General features: G+C 39.9%; 1 protein-coding gene across 3 annotated transcripts; it reads right to left on the minus strand.

The window, feature by feature from the left end:
- Positions 1-261: 261 nt before the first annotated feature.
- Positions 262-24872, minus strand: TSG101 (tumor susceptibility 101). 3 transcript variants are annotated; one of them, XR_014558329.1, is made up of 11 exons: positions 24666-24872; positions 19997-20081; positions 19193-19258; positions 18604-18767; positions 17981-18107; positions 15485-15551; positions 13275-13372; positions 3772-11203; positions 2728-2930; positions 1599-1838; positions 262-730 (listed from the first exon to the last, which is right to left on the minus strand). XR_014558329.1 is itself a non-coding variant. In XM_083714413.1 (10 exons), the coding sequence occupies exons 1-10, from the start codon at positions 24705-24707 to the stop codon at positions 641-643; spliced, it is 1182 nt and encodes a 393-aa protein (XP_083570539.1). In that variant the 5' UTR covers positions 24708-24872; the 3' UTR covers positions 262-640. The 3 variants fall into 3 exon arrangements, 1 of the variants encoding a protein (XP_083570539.1); XR_014558330.1 differs by having other exon boundaries at positions 3772-11206; positions 24666-24860; XM_083714413.1 differs by lacking the exon at positions 3772-11203.
- Between the last annotated feature and the right edge of the window lie 1134 nt (positions 24873-26006).

Consider the following 26006-nt stretch of genomic DNA (forward strand, 5'->3'; position numbering starts at 1 on the left):
AAAGTCAGAGGGTGCAGGTTAACCAACAGTACATTATTGTAATTAATTCCATAATGGTCCCCAAGACTAAATTTGATCAAATGGACAATGTGCCCTATAACTGACTAAACTAGCAAGGTTATTGTGAATGGGGGGGGGGGGCTGGTAACTGATCTGCAATTCTAAGCATACATAGTCCCCCTGAACAAAATGGGCCTTATTTCTTCTGTGTAAGTATGCAGAGGATGAGACTAGAAAACAAACACACATTTTATCCCAACCTGCTACTAACTTCTACGCTTTTATTATAAATTAATCTTGAAAGTACACGTATGAAGTTTCCAGCTACATTCTACATTAGACAAACTTGAGACTACAGCAGTGGCATTCGTTACACAAATGTCTGTAGCACCCCCAAAAAAGTGTTAACACAACAAATTTTATTTAGCCATCAGCCCACAAATGCAAAAGGTTTACAGAGAATAGAAAGTGCATTAATAAAGCTAGTCCTTAAAAGAAAAAAAGAAAATATATTATCCATTCAAAATATTTTACAAGTTGAATGATGTAATAACTTATTCTGGCCACTTACTGATTAAAAGGAAAAAAATAAATGAGGATATGACCACTTGGACTACACCACTCTTCCCTAAGCCATGGGTCAGTAGAGATCACTGAGTCCTGCCGTTTTTCTTGCTTTCTGCATGAGTGCCCGCAGCTGAAACTGCTTGCGAGACAAGAGGCGGACGTGCTGAAAAGAAAAAACAGGCCAGGGTAAATCATCTGAGCATGATCCGACAGAAGTTATAACATTTTAATTTGATCAACTTCAATGAGACATCTTTGTAATAAATGAATATTTAGGTCCAGATTTTGAATTTAAACTTGAAAAGTAAGATACCATTTTGATTGGCATTTTCTCTTAAGACTGTATGTCCCAATAATTTCAATGGTGTAAATTTTGACATTTTTAGATTCTTATAAAATAACTTTGTGTAATGGTGCATGTAACATATACCAGTGTTTCTCAAACTTAGGTCCCCAGCTGTTGTTGGACTACAACTCCCATAATCCCTGATAACTGGTACTGCTAGCTAGGGATGATGGGAATTGTAGTCCAACAACAGCTGAAGACCAAAGCTTCAGAAACCGTTTTCTAGGCACGTGCAGTCACCCACACAATAACCTGAATCAGCCAAAATGGGAAAAGGTAAAGAGGGCATTTGGTTGGCCATACAGCTACAAGCACATCCTCAAGACCCAAAAGCTGAAACTGATCCCACAAAACCTGACCAGACAGTGCATTGAATGCCTCACTCAGACCTGTTACAACAAGAATATATACACAGTGGTCCAACTCATCATGGGAAGACAAGTTATTCTGTTCTACAGGCTTATATCTTCCTGGCTGTCCAGTGTGTAAGGTTCTAAACTACAGTTTTGATGATGTGTGAGAGAGATAACAGCACTCTGGTACCATCCAATGCACTTGAAAAACCCTCCCCTCTTCCCTACATTTGAAGAGGCATTAGAGATAAGAACTAGGAACACAACTATTGGTTTCAGTGGACCAGAAAAACTGTACATGAACGTACCTTTGAATATTTACTCAAACCTACCTTTAGAAAGATATCAAGATCAATAACTCCACGTCTCAATGCTTCACCCAGGTAAAAGATGGTATCTTCAATGGCATTTTCCTCAGCATACAAGTTCAGAATTTGTTTGTAAAGTGGCGCTGTAGGAACAATAACTTCGTCTATGTCATTATTTTCTGACTGACTCTCCATTTTTTCCAAGGCAGAACTCAGCTCTTCATCTTTCTTTTTCAGGAGGTCAATGTTCTTGTCAACTTCAGCCTAAAATAAAAAAAAAATTATAGGTTTGTTTCAAGATGCTGTGATACCTATGTAATCAACACCCTAAATTCCCTTTTAAAGTCCATGGAAGGGAGTCCCAGGTACCACAGGAAAGAGGTTTCCCTCCTGCCCTCAAACACCTCCCATTGCATGTGAAGAAATTACCCCCCCCCCCCACTGCTCTGAGGGCAATAATGGCAAAAGAGGTTTCAGCCTGGGGAACTTGGGACCCACTGAATCCCAAACTCTCCTGTTCCCATAACATACCTCTGGAATGGGGGGGGGGGGGGAGTACATGGTCCTGAAGCTGATGTACTCAGCTGAGTGGGCAAAGGACAGGGTAGTTGCAAAAGGAAAAAACCCAGGATGGGTGCTACAACACCACCTTTTGCCCTGCCAGCGTAAGGCCGGCAGGACTTTGGGTGTGGCAGTTTCTTTGCCTCAGTAGGATTGCTCCGTAAGACTTTTAAGAGTATTTATGTATGGGAACAGCATTTAACTGCTTATTTAGATGTTCTCAAAATTTCACCATTACTGTGCTATTGACCTTGTAAATAACCATAGACACAGGACAAATAATTGCAATTTCTCTGCAGTTTTAAGACCACTATCCTCACCTGCAAATAATGAATCAGTGGTGAGGAATAGATGCCTAGAAAGAAAAGGGCTACATTTTCCATTTCCTATAACTGCCTTACCTACCACACAATGGATGCCAAGAGCTACAGGCAACAGAAACTACTGCAAGGAAGGAAATGTTCCAGCTGCTTTGAGCAACGAAAAAGGCTTTGTTGTTTGAAAAGACATGGGAAGTCATGAGCCCAATGCTTTTAATTGCTTAAAAGGGAAAAAAAAACAAGGTATATGGCAAGCCTTTTCGTTTGCTTACCACTTCCTGGTCTAGGCGAGTTACCATCTCTTCAAGCTTTTGGTGACCTTTTTTCAAGTCTTCCTCTGTGCGCTTCAAGGCATTGAGCTCTGCCTGGGCACGGTCCATTTCTTCTTTCATTCTCCATCTCAACTTATCACTGACTGCTGAAATAAGCGAAGCTCGAATGGTATCTTCGCTAATGGTGCCATCTCTGCTGGGACCTGTACAATAAGATTCAGTCACAGAATCAACCCCTTCTACTTCTGAGGAGATTTGTAGGTCATGACAATCTGTTTGGCAAAGGTATTTGAGGCTAAAAAAACTAGAGTATGTTAAAACAGATTAATTTTCAGACATAACATTCCGAAAGGTGTACCCATGAACTTCTAAGTTGCTTAATAATCTATTGTACTTTCCCAACTTAAGGAGGTTCTGCCCATCTTCTCACAGAGTGCAACTGTGAACTTGAACCAGCAAATATTTTAAAAGCAACCATAGAGCTTTCAAGTGTTAGCTAACTAACACATTAGCTAACTATCACAATGAAAAAACATCGTCCTTGAACACAGGTTTAGCTCTCAGCCACTCAAACTTTACTTTAGATACACCCCCAAATTCAAAATGTTTTAATGAAAACACAGAATGCTTCTGTCAGATTACTAGCTCTGGTTATTGCTTGAGGAGCACTGAGTTGAGCTACAAACAATGAAACACTAGTTTATTTTTTATACAAATATTTCTTTTGCTTTTGCATCAACCATCATATAAAATATCTACAGTCATTTTTTATCACCAAGTTCACATGAAACCCCAAATGTTTGCCATGCACAAGATGGTCTTTTTCACTTGTCTCCTCACAGACAACACTGTCTGAAGAATTTCCTTACATTGAGGACTTGAAATTTTATAAAACTGAATGCCCTGTCTTGATCACTACCATTACTAATCTACAAATATATTTTAAGAAAGTATTCAATAAACTGTGTAGGTTCCAAACATCACAATTATATCAAACCTAGCAAGAATTAGCAACAGCACTCTAGTATAAAAATTGTATTTTACCTTAACACACCAACTCAAAGAGCCCCACAGGCTTCATATGCAGCTTGAATTTGCCACCATCCATGTGTTCTCTTAACATTAAAACTCTTCTTCTTACAGTCTCTTTCACAATTATCAGTCCATTCTTTTTGCTTTTGAGGTGTTTCCACTGCCCCAAATAGCACTTAGTATGTAGAAAGTATGGTATGGGTCCATCCCAGCAGTTTCCTGACCAGCCCACCTGCAGCAATTTTGTCCACTCAGCAAAAGTAAGCAAAGTACGGGAAACGTCTGTTCATGCTGTCCTTTCTGAATCCGCTCTGTCTTGCTGCTGCTTCATTCACACTGGGGGATCTTCACGCCAAAACAACTTTATGGAATCACAGTCTCTGATTGGAGTTTCCGACTGCAGACTTGGGATTTCACTTTATGAGGATACGTTGTTAATTCATTCTTCCTGCTTTCATTTTCTTTTCGTTAAATGGATATAAGCTTCTTATCTTCAGAAAAAAATTAATGACGGATGAGTATCACAATTTCATTTCTTCAATGCTTTTAAAGTCCAATTACCAATTTCAGTGAACACCAGATTATTTTCATTTGCTCTCATTTCCATTCTTGTCTTGGGTTCATGTCCAACAAAGTTCAAAGTCTGACGCTAATGTCCGTTATGTTGATCATTGCTCCCTAAAGTCTTTCTGCTCTTCTCTTGAGTATGGATAGGCGTGGTATCATACATAAGGAACACTGAAAACTGGTGTCAGATGAATAAACCCTTCTGCATAACAAATGTTGAGCATTTAAACCAAAAATTATTTGAACACAAAACATTATTACAGCTCAGAGTTCTGCACATTGCTGATTCTAAACATTTGCGTACCACCTGAGTTCCCCCCATGAAGCTTTTATCCCCAAAACAAAACAAAAACACCTCTCCAAACATTGGCATTATTAATTTTATATTATATTAAAAGTATAATAATACAGATTTTAATAAGACATTCTTATGGGACAAGGGGCCCCAAAACATCCTGGAAAATCTCCACATACCAACACCTCCAAAAATGCTTCCCACCTTTACAAAATTACTGGTATTTAACTTTTAACAGTTTCAACTTGAATTATATGCATATTTCTGAAGAATGAACAGGCATACAGACAATTACGCTGATACATGCTGCTAGATGCATACAATTTGTAAGGCGAGCCCAAATAAAGATATCAAAACTCATGTTAACAAATTCCCGCAGGTTCCAAAATGTCAGCTAAGAAATAAGCAAAGGCCAGAGCCAACATCCTTAGAACAAACTGTTGTTGTGTTGCTTTTAAAACAAGCCATATTCTCATTAAATATAAAAACATAGCTTGTTGTTAAAACATTTATTCAAATACTTGTGCAACAAGAAACCAAGCATAATTCAAGCTAAAACAGAAATGGAAGCCAGGATATTGTTTGATATTCTTTTAGCTTTAGAGGGGCACCATGGAATGTGTTGTGTCATCAAGTGCTGTCCCTACTACTGAAAAGACCCAAGGCAAAACAGTATGTAGTAGACGTTCTATAATATAATCTGAGATGATTTGAGTGAACTGCAAACATTCAGACGTTTTAACTAGACAAACATAGGAGTGTAACTTAAGTGATCTAAGCAAATATGTTTATGTACATCAAAAGATGTAACCCTCTAATCCCTCTCAACTGATTTAAGAATTCATCAAAGTTTGCCTTTAAAAGATTAAGACCAGACTAGCTATGTGGCAGGACAAATGAAAACAAGTATTCTGGCAGACTTAAGGTAGGTTTGCAGTGATGTCAGCATGTGATTGTCTGCATTGCCAAATTCCAAGGAAGCCTGGTAGATTGGGCAGATGAAAATGTGTAGAGCCCATTTCCATAACACAGTGATAATAAATGCTTTTGACAGGTGATTTGTATTATTTGGGAGCTATACATCACCAAGTGCCTGAAGACTACTTTTCATATTTTGCCCCCTTATCCATCAAGTAAAAACACTTACACTTGCTCCCAATAATAATAGCAAGGGCTACTTTTGGTTGAATTTGAAGTACCATGCCAAATCACTAAAGAGGTTCTCTTAAGTGTCTTTCATTCACCCTGTGTTGCATATTCCTGTACCTGAAGACAGCTGCACGCAAGAGTTTACTGCAGAAATTGGTCCTAAATTGCAACATGTTGCATCGTTTTCTTCTGAATGATCTAGATAACAGTTTCAAAAAAATTAATGAAGGTTCTGTTCTGAAACTATCCATTTCTGTGTTTTCCGTACCAAGTTTAATCTTCTTCTACTACTGTCTAGACTTGTCCTGTTTAAAACGAATTATTCAGAGTAAGAAAATCATGAAGGCAGTTTCAAAAAGTAACTTAACCTTATTTTGCTAATCCCCTGCTTCAGAAAGTGTATTAAAATTGGGCAAGAGCCAAAAAAAAACAAAAACAAAACAAAACAAAACAAAACCTGAACAAAACAAACAAATCACTTGGCTCAACTGAGTAAGTTACTCATTCAGAAGTAGACCCATTTAAGTGGATTTAAGCCCACTTATTTCAGTGGGTCTACTCAATGCTAATTTAGGATTATCAGCCTATATGGTCATCCAGAAAATGATCTTGAAAAAGCCAGCAAAACAAAATCCTATTCAAGTGCTAGACCCATTTTTCCATCTCTCTCTGCCCCAGGTTTCTTTCCACCAGAAGCATATATCATATAAATATATCTTAGAACCAGTTACAACTTTTTGGTCAAAGCTGTTTATTTATGAAGCTTTTGTCTAGAGCTTAAATAAAGTCAGAGAAATAAGTCTGCATGTACAAATATATGGTTTTAGATGTACAGAGAATAAGACAGGCTACCACCATATACCAATTCATACCAGGAGCACTTGATTTGAAGAGCACCTTCAAGAACATGAACCCTTAACATTTTCAATCACTTCCATAATTAGCCACCCTTAGAGAAGAGTTACTGGCATGCAGCCATACGTCGAAGGGAAAACTCAGACATTTAACCTTTGCTATACAGAGTCTAGTTTCAGAGCTGACCTTATGGTACTGACCTTACAGTACTGCAGACTAGCAGTTGACTCAGACAGAAAAGAAACAGCCAAATATCAACTTGGCAATGGAAGAAACTGATGTTTAATTTAATTTAATAATGATGACTATATATCACCATCACCAGGACAATGTGAAATGTAGCATAAACAAAGTAATAATGGTGTATTCCTCAATTATTAACTAGAAAAGAATTTTAATTATCTTTTCAGTTGACCTTTCAGGAGGGGTATGATGTCAAACAAAATATTAACACTGAAAGATGGAAGTGCAAGATTAAACAGACTAAATTGCTTTAGCTGTATCAGAACTGCCAGAGTAGACAGTCCATTTAAAAGGATACATACATTGTGAAAGTCCATCAGCTGGGGGCCCTATAATCAGTTTGAAAATACTGCCTTACTCGGCCTCTGTTTAGTTGAACTTCAGGTAAGACATTTCTTCAGATAAGGTAGTAACCTCCACCTCCACCCCACAAATTAAGTACCTTAAGATTAACACCGCCATAAACCCTTAATATGCAGCTTATATTCTTGAGCAAAAAATGCATTCTCTGAGAATAAAAATTGAAAGGAAAGATATCATTGATATCAGCCTGGGGTCAATCTTTACTGAACCTTTTACCAGGCAATGCCAGGAATTTTACCTGACACATCTTCAGCAGGCAAAATATCTGCTCATTGAGCTATGGTCTCTTCTTTCTCAGACCCTGCTTCTAGTGGCACAACATCCAAGGTTGGAGAGCCCTCCATAATGGCCCCCATGAGCTGCAAGGAATTTCCAGCAGAAGGAAATTCCACCTCTTGCCCAGTGGAAGTGGTTTTCACTTGTGCATTGGGATCCTGCTCCATGATAACATAAGTGAGCTCTGAACACCTGAATGTTAATAAATCTACGGAAAGAAATCTTAGAAGAATGAACCCTGATATCCATCTCTACTAGTCTTTTTAGGGTATTCCATTCTAATTATATAACTGCTACTTACCCCCCAAAGCTTAATTAAGTCTGCAAATCAAAGAGACCCTGTGGAAGATGTTGCTCTGCTCACTGCTATATTCCAGTTCCCCAAGAAACTGGAGTATTCCAACAAGAACAAAGATTTCTGAAAGGCCACCTTGTTCATACAGATGTGCGAGCAAGGGAGCCGCTGTGAGCTAACATGAAAATATAAAAGCAAACTTAATATTTGTTGCTCATTCATAAACATGCAACATACTTGAAATACTTAATACCAACCATAAGTAAACCATATATAGTACTCAACAGCAGTGATAACTGAATTTTAACAGCCCCAACAAAATGAATACCATGGATCCAAAAAGCAACACTGTTTTGCCTGAAAGCTTTCCCTTGCATTCTCCCAAAAAACCACCCTCGAGAGTAGAGGGAACCTCAAGAACAGTATGGGATGGGTGGTGAGGAAATGCAGTTGAACGGGGAGATCGGTAAGCTGCCTTGTGCAAGTAGAAGTCCTTTCAACTTATGTAAGACAAAGTCTGGATCCAAAGCTTTACTTTTATCTCATGCTGATAATGGTCACCAATTACTGGTAGCAACAGCTCTTGAAAGTTTTGCTTTAATAAAATTATGAGTAGTAGTAGCTTACTTAAACACACTATTTTTATACAACCTAAATATAGCTGAGGAAAGTATCACCATTTCTGGGATGTTTGACTGAATCAAGAAGTGTTTCAAAAAGTACAATTAGCAACCCAAAGTACATCTTTCCTCAATCGTCTTTATAAAAATAATTCACATCATTCAGTACTAAGTGTTCACTAACAAAGAATGTAAGGACTAAGAAATAAATACTAGTATTTTATTGTTAGAACACAAATCTCCAAGTTATACAAATTAGATGGATCAAACAGCATTGCCCAACATCAAAAAGGTAGAAAAGATAGGCCCAGATCCATACTGGAACTTAACGTCCCTACTACAAGCAAGTATTCAAAATGAAGGCTATAGTCAGTTGTAAGCACCAGTAAGCGCCTGCCATGTCCTTAAGGGAATGAGCTGGATTGCACTATAAACATGTAGAATTCTGCTCCTGTCCCTCCCAAAGGCTATATAGTTCTCCCCCAATCTAGTGGGAAATTTCCAGAGTGGTATGCAAAGAGAGGTTATGTAAAAAAATATAAATGTAATCCAAGCATTCATCTTAAACTGCAGTAAAGTTCAATTCTAGTCTGCTACATTCTATTCCTGTTGCCCTTGCATTCCAGAATCACATTTGTGCTACATTTTAGCTTCCAACATCAACCTACAAGATTGATATCATTATTTGGAAGTACTGACCATTTAAAACCACAATACCAACAAATCCAGAATTCGTCTGGATATTGACCTGATTTCAGAGAAGCTGGGAAGGTGAAGTAAGCCACTGAAGTTAAGCTCTCTCTTGTTTGTGAAAGGCACATTACATCATAAAAGCAATTTACATAAAATGTGCTACCAAAACACTGAAGGATATTGTCTCATGTGGCTTCAATCACAACCAACTCTCCTTAAGAATAATCAAGTTCACGGCAGGGTTCTTTTAAAATAAAAAAAGCATATGCTTCCCTGTAATTTGTTTCCTAGTAAATACTAACGGTGATTGTGAAAAATGGTCGTTCTATTAGATTATATTTTAAAAGCAAATTCTGATGCAGATGATCTGCCTTTTTTCCAGGAAAGTTGACACAGTAATGCCAAAGCAAAACATGGCAAAACTGCCATACAGTCACTTTCAGACAGTTCAACAAGCTTCAAGGTAACCAGAATATGTACCTTCACACAGTTTTAACAAGTGCCATAATAGCTCTGAGCAGTCATGATCTTTTGCAATGAATGTCTTGCAGAGTAACATTTAAAACTTTCAGCGTCTAAAACTTATATAGGATTTTGGATGTGACATTCCTGGTTGAATAAGCCATGAAGGAGTATCTGGTGCAAGTATCTTGTGTTTATGCTGGTTTTAGTACTTTGAGCCCAGGCTCTTTAACTCAGTTTCCCATTATGTCTGAAATTGGGAGCACTGGTTTAATGTTGATTTACTAACCAGCATCTGAAATCTGATTTGCAAACTTGTATTAAACCTCAATTCCCCATTTCAGAGGAAAGTGTGACTTAAAAGCAGCTTGGGCTGAACCTGGCACACATGGGGAGGCAGGAATAAGCTTGATGCTTATTCTTGCTTAATGAACTATGGTTTATTAAGAACTTTACCTCTGAGCCTGCCATATGTTAATAAACACTCATGAAGCATAAGTGATTAACATATAACTAGAGTAACATGTGAGTCCATGTATAATGAAGCCCTAATGCTTCAGTTTGTTTTCCTGCTCTAGTCAGACTCACCTTTTCCAAAGTTACATATTTTTTATGATGTTTTTTTCTGATCTACCCACATAAAATAGCTTTGTAAGCTATTACTGCACCCATATTTTAGGTAGCTATCACCTCATGCTATTCACTGAGCATTTTTCGGATGGGAATATCAATCAGGGAAACTAAACTGCTTGGCAGTGTCTCTAAGCACACTGTAGAAGCAAACTGAATTCAGTGGGGTGGGGAAGTAAACAGAATTAAAAAAAAAAAACAGTTAAATATATCGGCAAATGTCTTACTGCAGTGGTTGCAGAACAATGCCACTAGCAATTACATTACTAAATTAATACCCACCACCATATTAACAGTGCAATTCCACTGCCTGAAAATTCAAATTACCACCGTTCACAACCTTCTAATAATCTCTGTCTGGAGAGACCTTCCATACTTGCTTAAACTGAAATCTATTATTCCTTCTCCAAAGAAAAAGTTAGATCAAAGTCTCCAAAACACTTAATAAATCCAGGTTGAAGACATCTGTGCCACTTTCAGACAAGAGAACACCATCTAGATGGAACAATCCTGGAGACTCTGGGACAAGTGAATCGTGTTTGATTATAATCCCTCCAATACGTTCCATAAAACTGCAGATTTCCCGATTTACTCTCTTCCTGCTTTTCTCCATAAATTCATGGGACATATCTTGGTTCCATGCTTTGCGGGGTACAATATTAGACCAGACAAGGATGCTGTTCTTGAATGTTATCTTAATATGTATTATATCTTTCTTCATTTGTCTTATGATATCATAATCTGCGTATGTCCCAAGGTCATTTCCTCCTAGATGGATCACCAATATATCAGGATCTGTTAGGCGCCGCCGTGTGTGCAATAGGCTGGGTATCAACTGATCCCACGTCATGCCACTCTTTCCTAGCCAATGTAGTTTGGCATCCTCCAGTCGAATGCCCAACTGTGGGCCAAAGCTTCTTTCAAGTGCTCTTTTTTCTGCCCAGAAAACGTAAGAATGACCACATATCCATACCTGTTTCTGCTTTCTTCTGCCATCTGCTATTAAGAGAACAAACATACATTAATGCTTCATAAATTTTGTGGCCCAAGCACCTCCTGAAAACTTTTTTCAGTGTTGTCTGAATTATTCCATGTAAAAATCAAAACATGAGACACCTCTATCTTAAAATACATGGCATAATAATCCATAAAGTCAACTCTTTATTTGAAGATTGGTGTGTAAAGTTTACAGGTAAAAATGCCTGCATTCAAGTTATAAGATCAATGGAAAGGAATGCATGCTCATGTACCCTTTTGATCAATCTTACAAGAGCAAGTGAAAATATCTTTTCTAAATAAAGTTGCTAACAATCCATTTAGATCTTGATAAAGTATATTGGTTTGATAGATGTGCTCTACTCAGAATGAAGTTCTTCCAGATTTTTTTCCAAAATTAACAGAAGGTCAGGAGCAGAAGTCCATACCTTTCAAGCAGACCAAAAAGAGAAAGCTTCGACTGTTAAGAAAGCCCAGGGAGCAGAGTTATACTTCTCTATTAAATCTTATGTAGAAATTTATGTAACCATTTCCACGCTTTGCCTGACAGGATTATTTTTTGTTGCCACATGACACCTCCATTTCTAAAAATTCATTTTCTGAACAAAACGCTAGAAAGCTTGCACTAGGGATAGATTTTCTATTACTGCCCTGAAAGAATAGTAATTTGATCTCTTCTAAACAATGTAGACCTCCAGTATTAAACTACAGAAAATTATCAGTTTTACATTTCCCCTGCAATTTTCAACTTGTTTTTGTTTATGAAGTCTTTTCCTGACATGCAATCCAGTCAATTTTATAATTGTAAAAATGGTTTTATTGTTTTTAGAGTTTGCATCTTTTGTATTTGATCTTATTGTACATAGCTTCAATAGCATATGGCTCTGAAGCAGTCCATAGACCTGTAAAATAACAATAACGATAATAGTAATAGCTCAACAAAAGTGATGATAATTTTTGGAGTTCAAATATATTCTATGTGACATTGGACAAGAAAATAGTGGATGATGATGTGGCCAGGGATCTTGCAGTCTTTGTGCTAAATAATAATGTGCGTTCTAAATTATACTCTTTGAGGGTTTCAAGTTTTTGCTTATCACTAGAGGCAACAATACGTTCAGATTCTTAGGACTTCTCTCCTGAACAGGTCTTTTAGTTCTGGGCTAAGCAGTAAAACAGGTGAGCAAGCATTTCAGCACCCAAGAATTACACTGAATGTGAAACAGAAGAAAGCTGTTGATTGGCACCTTTAGCTTACAGATCAACAAACTTCACAAGATGAAGATCTGGTGATGGTAGCTGGGCTACTTCATGAACGGCACTTCTACACTTGGATCACACACAAAAAGAGTGGGGAAAAATTGCAGTTTGGGAGTGTACTGTTAAACATGATGGGAGTCAAGGATAGCTTGGTTCGCTTCCAGTTAAGCACGGAACTCAACTGTATTTTCAGTGCTGACTCGACAACAATCAAGGCTTCTTCACATCATCCTTAGGTACTGTTCTCCATCCTTGGCTGACATAGCAAAAGGCTTGTAAATAGACTGTAGTACTGCATCTTGGCTGCAGTTACTCCACCCTGGCTACAGGCCTCTTCATTCTTGTGCCCAAATGATGCTGCTGTTCAAGTTCCTGGTACATTCAGTGGTGTGATCAAATGAAACCCACCCCTTTCTCATCATTGAAAAGTTCATGACTACAAGATCATTCCCCCAGTTAATAAGAACATAATAAATATGTAGGCTTAAAAAAAAAGAGGCTTCGCGCTTTAATTTATCTTGGACCTGCAAACATAATATTTTCAAACACATGTGAACTTCATTACATAAAACAGTTCAATAAAAAAGAAGATTGTTGAACAGTGAAAAGAGTTAATGATTGTTCCATCAATCAAACAATGGAGAAAAAAATGAACATCTAGCATGGTTAAAGTGTAATGTAACTGATGTTTTTGCCACGAGGCACCTAATGCCCATCTCAGAAATAGGTGTATTTGGATTTGCTTTATGCTGTATATTTAGAATGAGCAATCTCATTACATTCGGAAAAAGACACTTTCAAAGCTACTCACCCACAGTAGTTACAGGAGGCTGAGAAGGGTAGTGTTGTGTGCTAGTTGTTGGTGGAAATGATCCGCTAGGGGGAGGGTAAGGATAGCTTGGGTAACCACTTGAAAGGGGAGGGGGAGAAAGACACAGTGTTATGCATTCTTTAGTTAATATTTCCATTCATAAGCAATTTTTTTTAACGTTTAAACAATTTATAATAGACAAACAGAATTTAAAAAAGAGCCACTGATGCAGATATAAACGGTCAGAGTAATATTCAAGACCATGAGAAATTTGTTGTCATCCATAGATTTCAGAGGTATCAATGTTTTAATCAATGTTATTCAGATATGTATAAATAAATTTCAAGTTCCCTGATCAAAGTTTCTTCACATTTGTGGATTAAAGCTGAAGACAGGTAGAGGCACTCAGTCTAATTATTCATGGTTCATTCTGTTAGCAGTTAACAGGTTTGTACTTTGTTGCATTATTTTCATTTGAAAAGGTCTATGTTGCCTTGGTGGTTTCATTTACAGAGGGGAGACTGAGCAGGCTTCTCCAACTGCCAGAGCATGTACACATTTTAGAGTTTCTGCATGCTACGTTACTTTCCTGAAAAGTTAGTGCCCTCTATTTCCACTCAGTTGGTGTCATGCACTCCTTTTTCAGAATCAGTTATATAATGCATATAGCGATGGCAGAACTAATAAGTCATCAACAGTAGGAAACTAGAGACAATAATACCACAGGATATGAAAAAGGGAGATACAATACAGTACATGTGGGATTTCTACACTCAGAACTGTGTCTACCGTGAACAAGCCTTACTGTTTAATTCATTGTACTAACACTAGCCAACAACTAAAGGGAGAAAATGAGCCGATGTGTAGAAATAAAGCAGTCCTCAGTCCTCTTCTGTCTCCATACATTAAAAGAACATGTGCAAAAGGTAGCAGTGTATTATATCAAGGTTGGTGTTAGACTTTAGTAGACTCTCAGACTGGGCCTCTCTCAGTTCCCCTGCCCAACAATGTGTCTTCCCTTGGGCACTCTGCCCACCAATTCTGCTGCCACCAGTCATTTCTCACTCCCTCCGGTTGTGCTTATCCAGCAGATGGCAGCGGTGTTTTTGATGGAAAACAGGCTACTACTCAGCTCCGATCTTCAGCAGCAGATGGCTGCCATCTCAGAGACCCCAAATGAAATGCCCATTTGTGAGCACTGCATTTTGGGAGTCCTGAGATGGTGGCCACCCACCACGGACTGGAGTTTGAGTGGTAGTTTGGCTCCCATATGAAAATGGCACCTGCTGATGGAGGGTAGTGATTGGTGCATTGGACAGAGATCCCAACGGTGGTGGAAATGCCAGGCAGGGTGTCAATGGGGGTGATAGCAAGACTGGCATCAGCTCCAATGGGGCGCTGCCAGAACACATGGGCTGCAGCAGTTGCTCCAGTACGTTGGGTTCTAATCCTGGGTCTGTTTTGGAGTTGCTCCACCACCACCCCCCCACACTGTCTATTGCTGGCTCCACCCTCAGACTTATACGTATTGGGCAGAAAGTCTGAAGGGGAAACTTACACACGTTCAGCAGAAGGTACACAGGCTCCTCCATGTAACTAGGAGTCCTGTGGATGTGTGGATGCAAATTTTGTGGAGGAGCCTGTGTGCATGAAGCTGAACTTACATACATTCTCCCAACAGATCTTCTGCCCAGTGCACAAAGGTCTGGGGTATGAGCTGGAGGGAACAGAGACATCAGAGACAGAAAAAAAACATGAATAGCTGTGCACCCCCCTGCATGTGTTCTTTTAACATGGGATGCCTAGGTTTTTTATATATAAAAGTCCTCTCATAAGGAGAGGATGCAGCCAAATAATGTTAAGAATGCAGGAAGCAAGCTGAAAAGTTTTATAAAAAGGCAAGAACGTAAGTCATTTTAGAAGTATAGGTTTACAATGACACCAATTTTGCTCATTATACACTTAATCATTTCTTTACTCAAATGAAGGGGCCTTAAATGCAACCAGGGTTTTTGAGGACTGTATTTAAATAACAACATATAAAAGACCCTGACAACACCTAGACAAAACTGAACTCAAGATGAATGGAATACAAATCTAATGCTTTTAAAGTCCATCACTCTCAACTTCAGAAATGGGCACAACATCACATTGTTCAATACTGCCAGTGTAGTCTATTGGATCAGCAGATTCAGCAAACTATAGCTTACCTTGGGTTAGGTGGTGGTCCAGGAGGGAAATGAGGCATTCCACTTGGCATTCCTGGCATATAGGAAGCTGTGCACAACAACAATGTCAAACATTTTAACAATATAGGATAGTGTTGTTCAATTATATAAAATTATCTTTACAAATAAGTAGTTAAAAATTAATTGGGTTGCCTCTACTCAAGGTAGATCCACCAAATGAATGGAAATAATGAACTTAGGTCTATTTCTTTCAATGGGTTGAGTAGAACTTAGTTGAATATATCGCACTAGGTTAGATCCAGACTTCCTGTGAGCAGAAACCTTCTGGGGGGAAAGGAAGATGCAATGTTTCCCTATTCCTTCCTGATATTTCTAACCCCTGAAAGTTGTTCTGGAGGACAAGGGGAGAGGGGCATTCTATGGAAGACCATGGAAGTTGGTGCTGAGACAAGAGGCAACAATCACTTCCCCAAGTCTCCACTGAACCTCAGTCCACTTTTGGAACAGAAGCAACTGTTTTATTAATAGAATGACAACTATTGATGCAGCCCATTTGTAATTTCTACAGTTGTAAAAGTTATTTTTTAATAGCCCAATTGAAGAAAATGCAGAAGGAAAGAAAAGAAAAAAGAAGTCTTCTTGACCCCTGCCCCACCTTCAGAATAAGCAAACAGCAGCCCAGGAAACCATTCCTGTTCCTAGTCTTCCCTGTTGTGCTTGCACTTATTATGCATTTCAGTTACTTTACTCTTGCTGCATAAGCCAATTCAGGGTGTTCAATTATCCCAATTTTTCCTTACACATATTCAAATCCATAGGTGGAATTCAACATCACATTATTTCAATTGTTCCCTTGGTGCAAGTGTTTTTGCTTGCTTGGCAGAAGAATCTCCCCTCTTCTCCTCCTGCAGTCTGGGGATTTTTCCTCCCAAAGTGGATAGTGTGGGGAGACCCCGCCGTGCTACTGGGAGTCCTTCCACTGGCTCCTGCTAGTACAATTGTTTAGTACTTTAATTGAATCCAATCCTATATAACCAGGGAGTCCTTACAAACAAGTCATTATTAAAATGAAGCAATTAATCTAATAATAAAGATTACAATGTTCATACTAAGAGCTGGATCTATAGAGTTGGTTCCAAAATTGTGAGGGGAAAGGTCCACTTGCCCCTTCCTCCCCGCTGCAGCTCACTACACCCCTTCCAAAAAATCACTTGAAATTTGGGGAGTTTCTGCAGTGGTCCAAGATGGGACATGAGGAAGAAATCAATTAGATGTGATGTGTGCTTTGCATTCATTAAGTATAAGTAACACACCCCACACTCCAATTTAAGACAACTGAGACTGCACTTTGGGGCTTTCTCCATTATGTTATATCTCTCACTGCACCAACTCTACATGCAGTGCAATGAAGAGTTCTGGAGAATCTGAAAACTTGCTCACTATTAATATTACATTTCCAAGGGTCCTAATGAAGCTATTTCCCAACTGTGGTTTTGCACACCTCCACCCCCACTGAAGACCAGGACAGCTACCTATGATTTTTAAAGTGATGGTGTCAAAGCATTAGTGTTACTTTCAAGCTGGCAATATATAGCTTTACTAGTTCTGAAGTCGAACTCCTGGCTATTCTATATTTGGCTGACACCTACTGGCAGAGATGATATTCTCTGGTGGTAAAAAGTACTGTACAATGAGAAGGCTTTTTGCAATGCTAAAATGGCAGAAAAGAAAGTAAATTTAACTTTCCTCGAGTGTTCAGCATTGGTACGTCTAACAATGACAGGTTTTTGTTCTATAAAACGAATTTCCCTACAATAATACCTGTTTTCAAACTGGTAAAAGTATACATTTCAAATAAATGCCCTACACATCTTGTAAAATAGCACAGTAAATTCTTGCAAAATAATTAACAGTTGTAGGAACATGTTTTTCTCAGAAGTTGAGAGCAATGGAACATAAAAGATACCAAAGTGAGTTTTTAATTTGATTTGCAATTAAAAGAAAAATAGTATAAAGGATGCCAATATAACTCTGCCAGCATTATAAAATAAATAAGTTTCAAAAACAATGTCATAAGAAGATAAAGGTACTGATAATGGCAAAATATTAGCATGAATAATGTTTGAAAATAGATCAAGGATCAAATGAATTGTAGCAATGTTGTTGAGTTTGTAGTGTGGGTGCTAAAAAACAACATCTTTCATGGAAATTTATTTATAATCAAAACAGTTATTAGGCAGCATGTTCAAAATATCTAGCCTAATTCTCTACATTTAAATAAACCAAACTCTGAGCTGCTGGTAGCTGAAAAAGATTACACAGAATGAATACTGGCTATACAACTTGTGCTCTGGAGTGGGCAATTGGCAGCAGGGATACTTTATGTTTAAACCAACAACATAACTACATATTTAGAAACCAATACTACGATAACTAGATCCTTTCAACAATACACCATGCCATTATTCTACTTGTTTTCATTGCAATTTGCAAGTATATGGGGTACAAGGTACTTACAGTTTGGTGGTCCTGTTGCCTGGTAAGGTGGGTAGGCTGCTGAAATGGTAGGCCGAGAGAAGACTGGAGGTTCTTCTCCAAACACCACAATCATCACTTGAATCAAGCCAATCAAATCTGATTGTGGCTAAGGGGAAAGCATATAAAAATCTCTTTGCTTTTTTAATCCCACAAAGATTAACAATGACAATGCATCCATCAACTTGTCAGTTATAGGCGGTCATTTGGTTACTCTCTCTGGTGCTTTTGGTCAAGTATATTCCAATTCAGGTGCAATCACTAACTGATAAAAATTAAAAGTGTAGCATATCACTAAGAAAGTACTAATGAGAATATCAACCCTAACCCCATATTAATTATCAGCAGCAATCAGACATTTTATGGCAGGCCACATTTCAATTGCAGATCTCATGAATGAAGATCAAATATGACAAAAGCAGTAACACAATTAGTACTATGTAAGAGTGCTAAGATTTTACTCAATAGAGACCCCAGTTTCCCAGTGTCACATCTTTCTGCTATAACAAATGACCAAAGGAGAAAGAAGAATATTAAACAAAACTGCTACTTAAATGGCGAAATAATTTAGGGCTAATAGTTAAGAATTTTATAATTGTACTTACATGTTTCCATTCATGTAGATATGGAAGGTATATCTTGCCATTTGCATCCACGTGCTTCCCAGTTTTAATTGTCATTGAACTAGTTGGCTTAACAAAACAGATTGGTGGATTGTATGGATATGTATCCAACAGCCACAGACATATTGGGATATTGTATGTGTTACCTGAAGAAGTTATTTTAAAAAAAAGATGAATGCATTATTTTCTCCTTCTGACAATATATTTTAATGCTGTGAAATAGGAATGATTACAAATGCTGTCCTTGTAGTGATGGAAGGCCTTCTAACCTCCACTAACAGAAGCAGGCTGCCCTCCAGTCCACTGTTCTGGAAGTCTCCTTGAGCCCCTCTCCCAGGGTACATGCAGGGAAGGGGAAATTCCATTGCACACATTGTGCTAATGAAAAAACTTTGTTGGACACTGCACAAAGAATAGGAAAATCTCCTGTATGTGGCAACACAAGACAGTTGTACAAAGGTCCAAAACTAAGAACAAAGCATTCAGAACAAGTTAGTGACCAAGCTGATCAAAGTAAATGATGTAAGCTTTCAAGTAATGTACTGGCAATCTACCCAAGACAAATACATACCTTTGTAATTTACAGGAATGGTTCCTGTGAGGCTCATCAGTTCTCTTGATGAACCATCATTAAAAACTGAAAAGCAAAAAAAAAGTGTTATGCAACCTGCTCATTTTATAGTCAGATAACAAAAGCTGCGTGCATGCTTGACAAAATAGATATATAATCTCAGAGACTACTTTTCTTCAAACACTTCTCTATATACAAACAAGCATCTTCTAGGAAAATGAACTAATAACACCACACAATAAGAAATGGTGAGCAAATTATTGTGTGACACAGGCACACCTGCTCCATACAATCCTCCGTACATTTCTAGCATCTATGAAAAATAAAGCTATTATCTATGAAAAATTGCTATTGTAGTTGTCAGCTTTCAAAGCAAAGCCTAAAAATGAGCAATACTATTTCCAAGTCAAGTAGGGGATGGCTGTGGTACTCCAGACGTTGCTGGACTACAATCCCATCACCCCTGATCATTGGCTTTGGAAGAAAAGGTTCCCCTATTACCATTTTGCCAAAAATCATGTCTCAAATAATTAGCACAGTACAGGGGTGACTAACCTTTGGTCCTCCATATCTTGCTTAACTCAAATATTCTCTGACTATTGGGTTTGCTAGCAAAGGCTGACTGCAGTCTAACAAGATCTGGAGAATACCAGGTTAGCTACCCTGGTCTAATAAGTTATCTTATTTCTTCTTTGTCATAAAATTTCTTACACAAAATACAGTATGATATACTGAAAGGAAACTGACATAGGCTAGCTAACAAAAATACTGCACAAAAAAGAAAAACATAACATAAAAACTCACCATATCCATCCATTACAGGCTTGAGGTCTTTGTACTGGGTAATAACACTGACAGTTTCCTGAACAGTCAAGTCTCTGTACTTGTACTAGGGGGAAATAGATTTTTGAAAATCTTAAAGATCCATGAAAGACAACTTCCACTGAAAACATTTAGACTTCCTTCAACACAACTATAGTGACTAGAGAACAAGATCTGCACAGTCTTCCACAGCAGGTAAGATACTATAACTACTTTTTTATATAGAACCACTTTGCTGAATTACTGCCAGATATTATAGAGTAAACTTGACCTGCCAGAATCAATTAAAAGTGGTATGTCATGATGCAAAGTGAATCAAACTCAATTCTACAATTAGGATGCTGAAGTGAAATGAGACTGTCCACAATCCAACATGTTCTTTGTCTTGTGGTAAGCTGACGCAGTTCTACAAACAAAATGAATACACTTATGAATTAATGTAGACCACTGAACAGATTTTTAAAATTGTTGATGGCAATGAAATAAGTAGAGGATTGTGTCTCTATGACAAAGGCACATATTTAGTCCAACATCTCTGCAAAAACCATCTTTCTCTACCTCAGACATCCACACACAGCGCCAACTGATCCAGAGCACTCTCATGCCCCACTCTTATCTCTGTAACCTCCCACTCTCCACTGGACAGCAAGAAAACTGATTCCTTCAAGCTCCTCTTTCAAGTCCACTATCAACTCTGCTCACCTACTTGAGCAATCCCAGTTCACAACTCCCTGTTCTTAAGGTCTCCTTGTATGGGAAATGCATCCAGAAGACAAAAATGTGTCAATGAGTTAGTGATCTGTTCCTTCCCCCTCCCTTGCTCTTGTTAAGTTTTTTGATGGTGTGAGACCAGTCTTTAATGGCCTGAGAAAGTTGGGAGGAGGTGAAGCCCCACATAAAGGTAAAGGGACCCCTGCCCATTACGTCCAGTTGTGACTGACTCTGGGGTTGTGGCACTCATCTCGCTTTATTTGACCGAGGGAGCCGGCGTACAGCTTCTGGGTCATGTGGCCAGCATGACTAAGCCACTTCTGGCGAACCAGAGCAGCGCACAGAAATGCCATTTACCTTCCCGTCGGAGCGGTGCTTTTTATCTACTTGAACTTTGACATGCTTTCGAACTGCTAGGTTGGCAACCCCACATACAGCTGCCTTAATCAGTTAGAAGGACAGTGCTGGGAACCTTCTTTGACATTGGACATTGTTTTGAGAAGGTGAAGCACTGGGAGGGGGTGGCTAATGGATGATCTGCACATAGCCAGTCTGGCAAACCACACCTGCTACCTATGGTTTGGGCAGAATTTCTTTGAAGCTCCTGCACAGACTGATTGGCTGCAGGGCTGTACAAAGTGAGGCTATCTGGGGGAGTTGCTTTGCCACTTCTTGAGGGCTTCCAAGTGGCAGATTGAAGTGCTTGTTTGGTATGTATACATTGCTTGCTGTTTGAGAATAAAATCTGTAATCTTCTCATTCACTTGTGTTTTTTGTATTGCTTCTGAATCTCATTTTAAAAGAACCACCTTGCCTTTGGTTTTAAGACCAACAGCAGTCAACTTCTGTGGCCTCACTGCTCAGAAAGCAGTACAAGAGTTTGCACTGCTGCCGCCACCTGCCTTTATGCATTGTAATACAGATTTACTCTGATCTGCTAACATGGCCAAGTAAAATCAGCTGTGCAGAGCCAGCTAGCAATGTACTAGTGACTTTGTACCTTTAAGGCAGTCACCAACATTCACGTCCAATTAATTACCAATATATTTGTTTATCTGAAGACAATGAGAGTTATGCAGCCACGAAAAAAGGGAATAATGCAAGAATTAATATTTTAAGAATTATGAATAGTATCCATGTTCTACACCACACTAGCTCAACATTTAGAATGCACTTGAACAAGTTCAAATATTCAATCCTATGGTTTACCACTAATTTGATAAAACCAGTCTTAAAAAGGGAGGAATTCAGTGTCACACTAGCACAAACATTCCATCAGTGCAAGCATTTCTACAGAACAATCTCCCCTCCCCCCCAGTTCTGGGGGTTCTCCTGATCCCCCAGCAAGATAGGAGAGAAAATCCCATTGCACTAGTGGAAGCCCTTGTGGTAGCACCCACTTAGTTGAATCTGGCCCAAAATAGCATAGTGCTAGCTAAGAAGCAAAGATGATATGCAAATTTCTACTCATAATCTTTAACAACAAAAAGCTGACAAAATACTGCCCCCACCCTGTTAGAAATGTATGTTAAAGGTTAAAATCACAGGTGTCTAATCAGGCAATGATGCATTCTTACATTCTACTTCCTCCTCTTCATTCAACTTGTTACAAAGTAATAAGGTGGTTTTGCAACTTACTTGCCAATTAAGTATAGAATGGATCAGAAAATGACTCAGGGGAGAATATGCACATTAAACCTGCTGACTACTTAAATTAGCTTCATCCAACTAAAGGATCAGCTGGATGAGTAAGACTGCTGTCCTACACACATTTACTTGGGAGTAAGTCCCACTGAACTCAACTGAACATGAGATGTAAGGCTGCAAATTTAAGCACGCTTACAGCTCAATTCCTATATGTTTACTCAGAATCAAAACCAGGCAGATAGCCTTCTAAGTGGTGGTGCCCGCCCTGTGGAACGCCCTCCCATCAGATGTCAAGGAAATAAACAACTATCTGATTGTTAGAAGACATCTGAAGACAGCCCTGTGTAGGGAAGCTTTTAATGTCTGATGTTTTACTCTGTTTAATATTCTGTTGGGAGCCGCCCAGAGCGCCCAGTCAGATGGGCGGGGTATAAATAGCAAATAATAATAATAATAATAATTACTACTACTGAATTCAATGAAGCTTACTCACATATAAGAATCAAGATTAAATTAAAATTAAATGGCACTCACTATTTAGGTTATTCTTTAAGTACTATGCATTAATAATTATTAAAGAAGGAATAAGAGTTTGTGTTTTCAATAAACTTAATTCCACTGTAGCACAGCAAATAAAAATACAGTAGAAACAGCTTCATTTATTAACAATTTAACAACAAACCTACACTGAACTTTGCAATTCAACTGAACTTTGGTTTGATACTGATACCAGTTTGGCATTCTCATCCAGGTTTTATCATGAATCTAGTCACCTTTCATCAATGTTCAGAGCCTTTATGTTCTACTGATTTCAGCAGAAGAATAAAGAACATTAAAAACCTTCTCCAAATGAAATTCCCAGCACAAAAATGTTGCTTATACAAGGAATTAGTGAAATAAGCTGCTGGGTGGCATCCTTTTCTTTGTAATTGACAGACCAGTATTCCTATAACCTGGTAAATTTAACCCTATAGTAAATTTCTTACTTTTTAGTGTTTTAAAATTAAATGTTTTAACACTAAGTACCTTACAGTAATTAAAGCTCCCAAGTAAACTGTACCCAGCTGCTGTTAACAGATGCCACACTAGGTCAACTTGTGTTAATTCATAATTTGGGCCCAAAGTACCTTTATACTCAACCTTGATCACTGAGATTCTTTGATGGTAACTAACCAACTCCTTGGGGACGCAGGTGGCGCTGTGGGTTAAAGCCTCTGCGCCTAGGACTTGCCGATCGAAAGGTCGGCGGTTCGAATCCCTGCGGCGGGGTGCGCTCCCGCTGCTCGGTCCCAGCGCCTGCCAACCTAGCAGTTCAAAAGCACCTCCGGGTGCAAGTAGATAAATAGGGACCGCTTACCAGCGGGAAGGTAAACGGCGTTTCCGTGTGCGGCTTTGGCTCGCCAGAGCAGCGATGTCACGCTGGCCACGTGACCCGGAAGTGTCTCCGGACAGCACTGGCCCCCGGCCTCTTAAGTGAGATGGGCGCACAACCCCAGAGTCTGTCAAGACTGGCCCGTACGGGCAGGGGTACCTTTACCTTTACCTTTAACCAACTCCTTAACCAACCTGAATGATCTCTGCTCACTTGCTGAGTTACATACATATTTTTAAAATGTAGTAGTAGTAGTAATAATAACAACACCACAATCAAACTTGTGTTTATTTAGACTTTAAAAACTCCTAAAGAACTTGCTTACTAGTTTCCATGATTCCTTTAGCGACTAAAAGCTTAGTCGTACCCATGTTCCTCATTTCAGAACGGAATTTAGCTTTAAATAGGCCACAAAGGGCAGCAAATGACTCCGGAAACCCACAAAAACAAAGCACCCAATTGAAAACTTGGGAGAGATCGCAACACGCCCATTATTTTCCTGTAATAACTAGGGAGGCCTCAAAGAGTTAGCAAAAGGCGTTGGGCGCTAAGGGTGATCCCTTTTTGGACTGGACAGACCAGGGACTATTTCGGCTCGCTCTTTCCCTTTGCGGACTCCCAGGAGGATCATTCTCGCGACCCACGAAATTAGAGACCCTTCCCATTCCTGCTGCCAGAAAGCCGGCCTCGTTTATTCGTGTCTGGCTAGGATATTTTTGTGGGGTTTTTTCCCCCCTCTGGCAGCAGGAAGAAGAGAAAGATAATGACTCAGGAGGAAGTTTCGCTCGGGAAGCGGCGTGAGGTGAGGGGAGAGGGGCGGCCTGGAGGCCCCGCCGGGTGGGCGAGCGCGGAGGAATCCCCGAGGCTGTTCCCCCGGCAGAAGCCCGCTGGGAGGGGCTCCCCGGCCGGCCTCGCCGTTACCTTGCCAAGCATCTTCTTCAGCTGGCTCTCCGACACGGCCATGGCGGCAGCGGCGGCGGCAGCGGGCCCTGCCGGCCGCCGGTGGTCGTCGTTCCGCGCCCCTCCTGCCGCTCCTCCGACTCCCCGCGCGAACGAGGAAACCTGCCCCGGCCTCCCTTCCGGTGCTTCCTTTCCACCCGTTTCCGTTCGGCGGCGCGGCGTGACCTCACTTCCGGCGACCAGGTGCCGCATGCGCGCGAGCGTAGACTGCGGTCACTGACGGGCCCATAGAGATAGCAACGTGGAGAGGCGCCGCCTGGTTTTTCTTTATTCCCATATGGAATCTCAGTTCTATAAAAGCACTGAAAGTGAATGTAACATAAAATGTAACTATTCGGTTGAGCGCTGGGTTGGGATGGCGTGGGGGGGGGAAAAATTTAATTAGACTTCCACCTTTTTCTTGTTTTTCTACACAACTGGGAGCGTTTTGTCTATATAGTTTGTTTTGTGCAGAGAGAAAAGGAAGTACTGAATTTTTCTGTGTATAAAAGGTAAAGGTAAAGGTACCCCTGCCCGTACGGGCCAGTCTTGACAGACTCTGGGGTTGTGCGCCAATCTCACTCAAGAGGCCAGGGGCCAGCGCTGTCCGGAGACACTTCCGGGTTTCTCGTGGCCAGCGTGACATCGCTGCTCTGGCGAGCCAGAGCCGCACACGGAAACGCCGTTTACCTTCCCGCCAGTAAGCGGTCCCTATTTATCTACTTGCACCCGGAGGTGCTTTCGAACTGCTAGGTTGGCAGGCGCTGGGACCGAGCAGCGGGAGCGCACCCCGCCGCAGGGATTCGAACCGCCGACCTTTCGATCGGCAAGTCCTAGGCGCTGAGGCTTTAACCCACAGCGCCACCTGTGTATAACACGCCCTCTATTTTGGGGGCTCAAAATTAAGAAAATACCCGTTTATAAGACGATCACAATTTTAAAACATTAATTTCAAGTAAAAAATCCTCGTCTTATGCACGGAAAAGTATGGTAAGTCCTCTGTACCGGAAATGATAGTGGCTGATTGTAACATCTGCTCCATTCAATAAAACATTGGGACCACTGACTGCTATATGGAAAGGAGGGTAGTTCATTGGGAGAGCAAATGTTTTGCATGCAAAAGGTCCCAAGCCAATCCCCAGCACCTCTATGTAAGGCTGGGAAAGACCTCTGCAGGGTTGCTGCCAGTCACCATAGACCAGGGGTCAGGATCGCTTGCCCCTCCAGATGTTGCTGAACACGAGACCAATGGTGGGTCTGATAGTCAATGTGTTTTTTACACATGCTGTACACGGAAGTGAGGGGCAGATGGGGCTTGTCGAC

This window comes from Podarcis gaigeae (assembly GCF_964106915.1).
Source record: "Podarcis gaigeae genome assembly, chromosome: 1".
Classification (NCBI taxonomy): domain Eukaryota; kingdom Metazoa; phylum Chordata; class Lepidosauria; order Squamata; family Lacertidae; genus Podarcis; species Podarcis gaigeae.

Bases quoted from the DNA above. Each gene is read 5' to 3' on its own strand.
- TSG101 (XM_083714413.1), bottom strand. From the start codon at position 24,707: ATGGCCGTGTCGGAGAGCCAGCTGAAGAAGATGCTTGGCAAG. The intron at 2,931-13,274 runs GTGAGTAGCTTT...CTTATTGTACAG, and splicing joins GCCTCCTGTAACTACTGTGG to GTCCCAGCAGAGATGGCACC. The intron at 731-1,598 runs GTAGGTTTGAGT...TTTTCTTTTCAG, and splicing joins ATCTTGATATCTTTCTAAAG to CACGTCCGCCTCTTGTCTCG.